The sequence below is a fragment of the Aegilops tauschii genome, chromosome 7 (assembly GCF_002575655.3).
Source record: "Aegilops tauschii subsp. strangulata cultivar AL8/78 chromosome 7, Aet v6.0, whole genome shotgun sequence".
Taxonomy (NCBI): domain Eukaryota; kingdom Viridiplantae; phylum Streptophyta; class Magnoliopsida; order Poales; family Poaceae; genus Aegilops; species Aegilops tauschii.
Genome location: NC_053041.3, coordinates 649,727,365 through 649,738,856, shown reverse-complemented (window position 1 = coordinate 649,738,856; position 11,492 = coordinate 649,727,365). Strand labels below are relative to the sequence as shown.

Below are 11,492 nucleotides of genomic sequence, written 5' to 3'. Positions count from 1 at the left end.
GTAACATTGTCCTTTCTCTCCTTTTCTCTCATATTTTTGTTTGGGCCTTTCTTATTTTTTTATTTGGCCTTTTTTTATTTCCTCACATGGGACAATGCTTTAATAATGATGATCCACACTTCTATTTACTTACAACTCAAAAAATTACATCTCGATACTTAGAACAAAAACATGACTCTATTTGAATGCCTTCGGCGGTGTACTGGGATGTGCAATGAATCAAGAGTGACATCTATGAAAGAATTATGAAAGGTGGCTTTGCCACAAATACCCAACTACATGATCATGCAAATCAATATGACAATGACGAAACGTGTCATAATAAATGGAATGGTGGAAAGTTACATGGCAATATATCTCAGAATGGCTATGGAAATGCCATAATAGGGAGGTATGGTGGCTGTTTTGAGGAAGGTATATGGTGGGTGTATGGTACCGGCGAAAATTGCGCGGTACAAGAGAGGCTAGCAATGGTGGAAGGGTGAGAGTGCGTATAATCCATGGACTCAACATTACTCATAAAGAACTCATATACTTATTGCAAAAATCTATTAGTCATCGAAACCAAGCACTACGCCCATGCTCCTAGGGGAAGGGTTGGTAGGAGTTAACCATCGCGTGATCCCGAACTCCACACAAAGGATGACAATAAGAAAAAATACCTCATGCTCCAACTTTGTTACATAACGGTTCATCATACGTGCATGCTACGGGACTCACAAACCTCAACACAAGTATTTATCAAATTCATAATTATTCCACTAGCATGACTCTAATATCATCATCTTCATATCTCAAAACAATCATAAGGAATGAAACTTCTCATAGTATTCAATGCACTTTATATGAAAGTTTTATTATATCCCTCTTGGATGCCCATCATATTAGGACTAAATTCATAACCTAAGCAAATTACCATGCTGTTTAAGACTCTCAAAATAATATAAGGGAAGCATGAGAGTTCATCAATTTCTTCAAACTAAAACCACTGCCGTGCTCTAAAAAGATATAAGTGAAGCACTAGAGCAAATGACAAACTACTCCAAAAGATATAAGTGAAGATCAATGAGTAGTCGAATAATTATGTAACTATGTGAAAACTCTCTAACATTTAAGAATTTCAGATCTTGGGATATTATTCAAACAGAAAGCAAAATAAAATAAAATAAAATAAAATGACGCTCCAAGCAAAATACATATCATGTGGTGAATAAAAATATAGCTCCATGTAAGTTTAACGATGAACGAAGACGAAAGAGGGGATGCCATCCGGGGCATCCCCAAGCTTAGTTGCTTGGATCTTCCATGAATATTACCTTGGGGTGCCTTGGGCATTGATACATCTCCAACGTATCTATAATTTTTGATGTATTCATGCCATGTTTATAATATTTCTACATGATTTGGTTAGAACTAACCCGGACTGACGCTGTTTTCAGCAGAACTACCGTGGTGTTGTTTTTTGTGCAGAAATAAAAGTTCTCGGAATGCGCTGAAAATCAACGGAGATTTATTTTGGAGAATATAAAAAATTCTGGAACGAAAAGTTATCGAAGGGGAGTCCCGTGGGCCCCACGAGGGTGGAGGGCGCCCCCACCCACCTGGGGCGTGCCCTGTGCCTCATGGACTCTCCGTGGGGCCCCTGACTTGTTCTCGACGCCAACCTCTCCTATAAATCCCCAGACCTCCAGAAAATAACCTAGATCGGGAGTTCCGCCACCGCAAGCCTCCGTAGCGACCAAAATTCAATCGGGACCCCGTTCCGGCACCCTGCGGGAGGGGGGATCCATCACCGGTGGCCATCTTCATCATTCCGGCGCTCTCATGACGAGGAGGGAGTAGTTCACCCTCGGGGCTGAGGGTATGTACCAGTAGCTATGTGTTTGATCTCTCTCTCTCTCTCTCTCTCTCTCTCGTGTTCTTGATTTGGCACGATCTTGAAGTACCGCGAGCTTTGGTATTATAGTTGGATCTTATGATGTTTTTCCCACTCTACTCTCTTGTAATGGATTGAGTTTTCCCTTTGAAGTTATTTTATCGCATTGAGTCTTTAAGGATTTGAGAACACTTGATGTATGTCTTGCGTGGGATACTCGTGGTGACAATGGGGTATTCTATTGATTCACTTGATGTATGTTTTGGTGATCAACTTGCGGGTTCCGTGACCTTAGGAATCTATGCATAGGGGTTGGCACACGTTTTTGTCTTGACTCTCTGGTAGAAACTTTGGGGCACTCTTTGAAGTTCTATGTGTTGTTTTGAATAGATGAATCTGAGATTGTGTGATGCATATCGTATGATCATACCCACGGATACTTGAGGTGACATTGGAGTATCTAGGTGACATTAGGGTTTTGGTTACTGTGTGTCTTAAGGTGTTATTTTACTACGAACTCTAGGGCTGTTTGTGACACTTATAGGTAGCCCAATGGATTGATCGGAAAGAATAACGTTGATGTGGTTTCGTACCCTACAGTAATCTCTTCGTTTGTTCTCCGCTATTAGTGACTTTGGAGTGACTCTTTGTTGCATGTTGACGGATAGTTATATGATCTAGTTATATTATCCTTGTTGAGAGAATTTGCATTAGTGAAAGTATGAACCCTAGGCCTTGTTTCCTACCATTGCAATACCGTTTACGCTCACTTCTACCACTTGCTACCTTGCTGTTTTTATAATTTCAGATGAGAAAAACCTATATCTACCATCCTTGTTCTGCTGTCATGGTTTGGTTTGATGATGGGAAATCGAACTCATGATTCAGTAATTCAGCAGCTAATCCACCTAGGTGATTCACTAATTGCCTTTTATTTAAACTCTCGTTCTGCCTAACTGATGGGCTTGATTTGCCCTGCCTGATAGAAATTCATCATGCCATGAATTGCAGTCTTGAACTGAAGGCGAAACAATTAACTAAATATTTTTCAGCAAACTGCCCTTGTAACTGTACATTCACTTCATATTCCTGAGGCAAGTTATACTCAAAGCCACAAAATGTTGCAACCTATGGGCTATGACTGGAAATTAGATGAGCAATGCACAGCCATAACAGCCCAAAATTAAAACGGACGTGGTGCAAAGAAGAGGGATGACAATTGTAATACCTTTCATCAGTGAGCGTGGTTACATCCACTCAGCAAAAAATAAAACTTTGACCAACATAAGGGGCATCTATATATCTGCTAGTCGAGTTCGTCGCATCTTGTTAATCTAGACGAAGAAAAGCCGGAAAGATAGAGAACAACAGGTAGAGCAAAATTGACAAGAGCAGCAGCTCCAAGCCTCTGTATCATCTTGCTCAACGGCATCTGGTGGTGCTTGCACTAGATCGCTAGCTTGAGGAAAATCGTCGCAATCGATTTATGATCGCCGCTATCTCCTCTGGCTTGTTTTTCTTCTTTTCTTGCTCCTTTGCACAGCCTCTCCATGACGCCTGCATCAGACAAAAACATACCATAACTGCATCGTAAGGAACTTCGAAAAGAGCAGCCAAGTTCTGAAAAATAGAGCAAGTTTCAGCACAAGATGTAACCGCGTATAGTCAATCAGTATGAGCTAAATTCAATCAAACTTCTTCAGCCAAACTGATCAGATACTCAAATAACTTACCCATCATGTGTCCGCTTTCGTTTTTTCTTGACACCACTTGGCTTTATTGGCTGATCTTTGCTGTGCTGCCTGAACACCTTGGAATCACTACTATTACAACTGACGGTACAATCCGCATCAGGATCCCTCGATAGCGCAAGTCTATCAAGAAGGATTGCATCAAGTGAGGTTTCTTCTCTTAGCCGTTGTTTGAAATCTTCCAGCAAAACAACACCTGCGAAAAGCAAAGCGCAAGCATTAATTAGCGTGTTGTTGGTCAGCAAAGAGATTGATTGCACCATACATGAGCAGCCTACAGACCGGGGAGCTATCAATTTGGTCATGAGGCAGGACACCTGGGTGCATAAACATTTGATTAAGCTGCATTTGTCTGAAGACCATTATGTACTGCAACTCTGAGTCAGGAAAAATCCCCTATGCAATGAATTCATAGCTGTGCTCAAAATCTGTCCCTTTGGCACACAAATTCAGATCATTGTGAATAACAGAACCAGCTGAATGTCCTAACATGACATGGCAACAAACTAACTAAATTTGCACGTTAGACCAGCACACCATTAACACAGATTTTTCTCTAATTGCTGCTGTTGTTGCTGCGGGGAGGTGCGGCGGAGCAATAGAAGCAGAGGGAGTAGTACCGAGGGCACGCAGGGTGCGCAGATCGAAGGCGTCGGCGAGGTGGGGGCGGCCGGACGTCTCCGCCCGCTTCACGGCCAGCAACTTCAGGCTGACGAGCAAATCCTGCACCACCATCACCACCACCGCGGCACCATTAAAACATGTCGTAATAAAGGCGAGAAATTGAGAGCGAGGAGAAGGGCGGCGTCACTGACGAGCTCGGACTCGGAGAGGGCTGCGAGCCAGCGCGACTCCTCCTCGGTGCTGGCGCTGCTCTCTGCGTCCACTGGAGGAGAGGGTGGGGTGTCGCCGGCGGCGGGAGGCGCCATGAGGGGGAGGAAGAGGGGACGAAGACGGTGTGGGAGCGAGGAGGTTTGCTTGTGGGTCATCTTAGCTGGGTGTTCGTGGGCTTTGGTGGGCTAACAGGCCCAACTTTATTAAGTCTCTCGCCAGACTACGAAGCTCATGGAGACGCCACGGGCAATCCCTGTTTGACGCTCGTAAGCGTCAAAAGGACGAGCCTTCGCTGAAGCGTGAGCTCCCTCTCCACAAGGTCGCGAGGCTGTTTCATCTCTTTTCTGTTTCTTTTTGATCTTTTTTTGTTTCTGTTCCTATTTCTTTTCTTTTGTGTTCTTCTTTTTTCCTTTTTTTTCTTTTATTTCATTTTATTCCTTTTTTGTGTGTTATACAAAATTTATTGCGTGTTTATAAAAAAATGTTCATCGTATATTTAAGGAATGTTCACCCTATATTACGAAAATGTTCAACGTATTTTTTAAATGTTCATTGTGTATTTGAAAACTCTTCAGCGCATATCACAAAATGTATTTAAATATTTGTTCGGCGTATATCACCAAAATGTTCAGTGCGTATTTAAATATTGCTCAACCTATATCGCAAAAATGTTCGGTGTGTATTTTTTAAAATTGTTCAACGTATATTAAAAAAATTCAATACATATTTAAAAAAATTCATCATATATAAATTTCCATAAACGTTTGGAATTTTATAAGTGTGTCCATGTTTTTCAAAAATTTGTCCACTGTATATAAAAAAAATTCATCAAGTATCAAAAACATTTTCAGTGCGCATTTGAAAATAAGTTCACCATATATTAAAAATGTTCAGTCGGTATTTGAAAAAAGTTCAGTGTTTGTTTACTGAGAAAAGTTCAGCTTATTTTAAAATTCATTTCTTTAAAAAATTGTTCACATTTCAAAAAAATGTTGTTCAACATTTCAGAATTAGTTACTTACTGCGCTAGTTCTTACTGCTAATTAGTCACCAAACACCGTCAGCTCGAGTGGTTATCAACGCGCCCACGAAACCGGAAAGGGGCAGCGTCACTGACGAGTTCGGGCTCGGAGAGGGTTGTGAGCCACTGCGACTCCTCGTGCTGGCGATGCTCTCTGCGGTCAGAGGAGGAGGTGGGGTTTCGCAGGCGGCGGGTGGTGCCCTAAGGAGAAAGATGGGAAGCAGACGTGTGGGAGCGATGTTTGCTTGTGTGTCTTCTTTGCTTGGTCTTTGTGGGCTTTGGTGGGCTAACAGGCCCAACTTGATTGAGTCTTTCACCTGAATATGAAGCCTGATTAGGAGAGACCAATAGACCAATAATAGACGGGACGCGGCTGTTCTGATCCCGAGCTTATGTGAGCTCATATGAACAGTAAAATCAAAACAATAGAAGAAATTCAAAAACTCTGAATTTCTTGTCAAACATTGACAAATGTTTTGATTGGTTTTCTTAATTTCAATTTTACTGTTCATCCAAGTTTACATGAACTCGGGATCAGAACAACACTTACACACTAGACGTTGCTATACAATTGTTGAAACTAAGAGTGCAGTAGCAACTATACTCTGCGATGATGAAGGAAAGTTTCTTGATGCGTCAATTCTGGTCATTGACAGAGTGCTGGATCCGTCTTGTGTTGAGGCTGTTGCGTGTCAAGAGGGCTTGTGTTGTTCCAAGATATCCAGCGAGGCCCAGCGATCATTGCTTCGGATTGCGTAAGAGCGATAAGAGGGACAAAAGAAGGAAGTAAAGGAGAGGGTGTAACCATCATATAGCAGGCCAATGGGCCTGTGCTTCGCGGGCCAGCACAAGAGCTTGGATTGTATTGGTCCTGGCCTGGCACACGGCCAAACTGGCCATGCCTGGCCCACGGCCCACATAGAGCCTTGCTCGGGCGACGCCCGCGTGTCGTCACGGCACGGTCCAGTTTTCTTTTCAAAATCTAAGGCCCATCCACTAGTGCAGAACAGGCCTTTATCACCGGTTCGTAAGGGCATTTAGTGCCGGTTCTGCAACCGGCACTATGGAGTGGAGACTAAAGGCCCCGTTTGGGGGGGTTGGTTTTAGTTTTTATTTTTCCATTAATTTTGTGTTTTTCATTTAATTCTTTTTTGTTTGCTGGTATTTTACGATACTACATATTGTACACGTTATGCATATATATAAATAGATTTTCTTGTAGAACCGATCATATATATATATATATATATATATATATATATATATATATATATAATCGAATGTCTCACAACCACCATTAATTATTCTCTCACACACACACACACACACACACATATATATATACACACAATTTCTCCTACATGTTGCCTTGGTGCCTTCGGAGCACGATGACAAGTGGTTCATGGGGCGGTAGCGGGTAATAGTATTCTCCTTTGGAATCTATGACCTGGTCGAGCAAAAATCCAGCTATTTCCTCTTGAAGTGCTCGTATGCGCTCCTCTGATAGGAACTTGTCCGGCACCTCTTTGAACTGTTAAGAAGGAGATCAATATGCATGTGTATTAGTTGTGTGACTAGATATCGACAATCATGTAAGATTTGTGAATAGTGTTCTGGCAAACGTACCCAGTCCTGTCTATCAGATCTGCTCCTTTCGGACGCCATCATGCGAATGTTCTCGCAAACGTAGTATGCACACACTTCAGTCCCCGGCGCCTGCTTCAGGGCCTTTACGACAATAGAATTTAATCAGATAATAATTAATCAAGCATGTTAATTAATTAATGGTATTGAAACAAGAATTAAAGAGACGGTAGCAAGCTAGCTAGTACTACTTAATTACTTACCTTGGGTCGATACCAACATAGCTTTTGTCGCCATTTTCCTGGAGTCACCTTGATGTACTTTGCCCAAGCCCTGCCCGCCGGCAAAGAAAATTAATAAAGGGGTTATTAAAAATAGTTTATATCAGGAAATGACGAACTAAATAGGCCGAGATATAGTTAATAATGATTGAAATAACCTGTCGACTATCCCCTTCACGATGCTGTAGTCACTAATTTTTTTAAATAGTGAGTCCAGTACTTCAACTTTTCCTTCGTCAACTTTAATGTCTAACAAGATCCAGTGGAAGCTGCATGCGCATACGTTTGCATGTATAAATTAAGCGGGCATGTGCATAACACTAATCAACTATAGCCCTAAACCCTATACACTTATTAACATCTAGCTAGTAAGCAAAAACAGAATTTGTAGTACAAGACAGTGTGACTCACTCGAAGTTGTAAGGAAGTAGTATATCTTCATTGCTATTGAGGCGCTTCAAGAACTCTAGCATTCATTTCTCTACATCTTGTCTACACCATTCCAATTTCCATGTGTATTCATTAACGGTATTTGGGTAAATGAACCCAATGCCATAGCGTCCAGCTTTTTTCATTTCATACATCTTCATCCTGCATAATACCACAGAAAAGAATATATAGTGAGGATATATAATTACATGTAATTAATGATCAATCAATGAGCACTAGAGCTAGCTTGAGACTTAAATTACAGAAAGAAATCACTTACAGACAATAGCAACTGACGATAGATTTGTCGAGTGCATCTTGATTGAATAACTGAAATAGTACTGAATACTCAATGGCCAGAGCTTTCTTATGGACGTAATGATCTTCCTCGACTTGCACCATGAGGGACTCTCGATTGGAAATCTTGGTAATTTTCATGTACCAATCATGCAATTCATACATTCTCGTTGGGAGGTTCTTGACCTCCTCGGGCTCGACCAAAGGTTGGCCCCGGAAATATTTTCGTTTTATTTCCTCCTCTCTAAGCGGAGGCATGGGCTCAATCTCGAGGAGTTGTCCAACAGTGATCTTGAGCATTTCAGCCTGCATTATATGCTCCTCGGTTATTACCACATCGCCCAGCTCGGGAATGTAAACGGTTTGCCCACAATAATATTGGGCGCGCGTACTCTCATGTGTTGTTGGCACAACAAGCGGGGGGGGGGGGGGGGGGGGTCGATTGCGCCGCCTGTTCTCCCAGCTGGGGAACGGTTTTCCCGCATTTTTTGACAGCTGCTTGTTGGCTCGAGCTCGAGCTCGCTTCTTTCTGTAGTCGTGCTCGATGCACCTTCTTGATTTGGCACTCATAGTCTGAGTCAACAGGCTTGGGAGCTGGTGGTCTAGCCATACGAATGAAGTGGTCAATCTTTTCCTCAGGCACTTTCTCCCTCGGCGGCGTTGCTGGTTTCGGTCGAAAATGAGCGTCCACTTCGGCCCGCACTATTGCATCGTTTTGCTCCTCGGTCATGTCGTAAGGCCTCTGAGGAAGAGGAGCGAGGCTGCTTGGACCATATTTATATCGCTTGTCTCCGCCTGTACTTTCTGTAGTACCTCGACTCGTACCGCTACGCACCATAGCTGCGGCGTGTCTCTTCTGCGATTGCTTAGGCGGCGGAGACGGCTGACGTGGCTTAGTTGGAGCAGGAGGAGTGGCCTGACGCTGTGCCGGACTTGAAGCAGGAGGTGTGGCCTGACACGGTGTCGGACTTGAAGCAGGAGGTGTGGCCTGACGCTGTGCCGGACTTGAAGTAGGAGGTGTGGCCTGACACGGTGGCGGACTTGGAGGAGCGGGAGTCTGCTGACATGGTGGCGGACTTCGAGGAGGAGTCGGCAGACGCGGTGTCGGTGGACTTCGAAAGATGATGCAATCCTTTTTCACATAGGATGAAACGATGTATGGCCTCTCCCAGTGTTTGCTCGTCGTCACCTTCAGGAATGTCAAGCTCTAGCCCCGAATATGGGCCCACCACCTCATCAACCAAGACACGAGCATAGCCCTCTGGAATCGGGGCGCAATGGAAGGTTGCTTCGGGGGTAATTGTAAAAGCAACGGCGTTTGCCACCTTCATGGATGTGTTCCTCATTTTGTAGTGTAGCTCACGGTTAGTGTTCTCTATGATCTCATCCACAGGGTATGTATCCAGCAGTGCGTCGCCCGGGGCGGAACCAACGCTGCTTCTCGGCATGGATGAGACGGTGCTATCCAATGCTGGATGATCATCCGCTTGCTGCTACCGCTGCTGAGACCCCCTTTCCTGGCTAAGTGAGTCGATCTGCTGCTGCTGCTGCTGCTGGAATTTGAGTGCCAAGTCCGCGTGCCATGCTTCTAGGCCTTGAAGGCGTTCCGCGTCCTGCTTCCTCTGCTCCTCCTCCAGCTTCCTCTTCTTCTCCTCCTCCATCTTCTTTCTTGCACGAGTCCTGTAGTCGTCGTTCCATTCCAAAAAGCCCTCATACCAGGGAATAACGCCCTTGCCTCGTGTTCTTCCCGGGTGTTCAGGATTTCCCAGGGCGCGCGTAAGCTCGTCGTTCTCTCTATTGGGCGTGAACACCCCCTTTCGAGCATCTTCTATTGCGTCAAGTAACTTTTGTTCTGCTCCGTTAGACTTGCCTTCTTTGAAACCAGGCCTGTCTTCGGATCCAACGCCCCCCATGCGCATAGAACCAAGTTCTGCACCTGGGGGGCCAGCTCCTAGTAACCGGAGTGACCCCTGCATCCTCCATCTCTTGCTCAGACTTATCCCACTTAGGCATTGCCACCGCGTAGCCACCTGGACCCAGCCTATGGAACTGCGTCTTTTTTGCGGCATTGGCCTTGTTTTTTCTCGACCGTTCCTTAGATAATTCTGATTCCTTGAATTTCACGAAAGCGGGCCAGTGTTCTCTTTGCTTCTCCACTGTTCCCTTGAATTTTGGAGTCTTCCTTTCTGCAGCGAGGTAGTTGGCCCATACAGTTTTCTTGTGGGTGTTGAATGCAATTGCCATCTTCTTAAGAGCAGCGTCCTTGACTTTCTGCACATCTGCATCAGTGAAATAATCTGGTAGGGTGAAATGTTCCATCAGAGATTCCCAAAGCTTTTGTTTTGCTCTGTCGTCGACCCAAGTAACATCCGGGCGTTTAGTTTTTGGCTCTTTCCATTCTTGAATGGAGATCGGGAGTTGGTCCTTCACAAGAACTCCGCACTGACGAACGAACTTGCTCGCAATGTTCTTAGGCGTGAGGGGTTCGCCACTAGCTTTGATGGAATCGATGTTGTACTTTACACCCTCCTTCAACTTTTTGCTCGGGCCGCGCTTTGTCCTGCTCTGTAGAAGCAGATTTGCTCGATCCGGAGGGCTGAAAGAAGAAAGATCGATTCATTAATATATCTTCAAATAAAAAAACATGTGATGATCACTAGATGCCTGCTAGGGCTGCGTATGATCTCGAACAGAGCCTCTTCTCCCTCTCTGCCGGTATTGTCTGCCATAGCTTTTATTTAACTAATACAGAAGAAATATAAAACAATTTAGTATTCAAATTACAATGCATGGATGCAATCAATAAGGAAAAACTGAATCATATAGTACATAATATGCATCGACTCGAATAATATATAATCTTGAATACATCGTCTCGAATAATATATAATCTCGAATACATCGTCTCGAATAATATATAATTTCAAATACATCGTCTCGAATAATATATAATCTCGAATACATCACTGGCTAGGTAGCTAATAAAGATCGAATACTATAGAAGAATCTAGGCCACTCGCGGTTCCTGGGGCGCGGGCGGTGGACACCCAAAGACAAGGAACCATCACAGGATCATATCTCCGGTCATCTGCCCAAAGAACCTGCCAGGTATTGGAGAACCTGACGTCCATAGCAGCCATGTAGCGATGGACGTGCTCGTCCTCCTCCCTGACATGACGACGCACCACCTCTGGCGGGGCCGGCTTCCTCTGCACCGAATGTGGCCCACACGAACGCCACCAAAGGAGATCAGGATCGACGACGGGACCCGAGGCCGGGTTCCTCACCAAGCGGCGCGCCCCTCCAGGTAGCACCTCCCAGTGCCAGCCCAGCGGAGCCCAATCCCGGACATGGGTCAGCCGGACGTCGTCGCGAACGGGTCGACGGCGAGGATGCAGGCCGGGCATCGTCGAGAACAA

General features: G+C 44.5%; 1 protein-coding gene across 1 annotated transcript; it reads right to left on the bottom strand.

The window, feature by feature from the left end:
* Window positions 1-3,059: 3,059 nt before the first annotated feature.
* On the bottom strand, window positions 3,060-4,599 carry LOC109747163 (uncharacterized). The gene is made up of 4 exons (XM_020306250.4): window positions 4,443-4,599; window positions 4,248-4,350; window positions 3,610-3,823; window positions 3,060-3,433 (listed from the first exon to the last, which is right to left on the bottom strand). The coding sequence occupies exons 1-4, from the start codon at window positions 4,554-4,556 to the stop codon at window positions 3,373-3,375; spliced, it is 492 nt and encodes a 163-aa protein (XP_020161839.1). The 5' UTR covers window positions 4,557-4,599; the 3' UTR covers window positions 3,060-3,372.
* Between the last annotated feature and the right edge of the window lie 6,893 nt (window positions 4,600-11,492).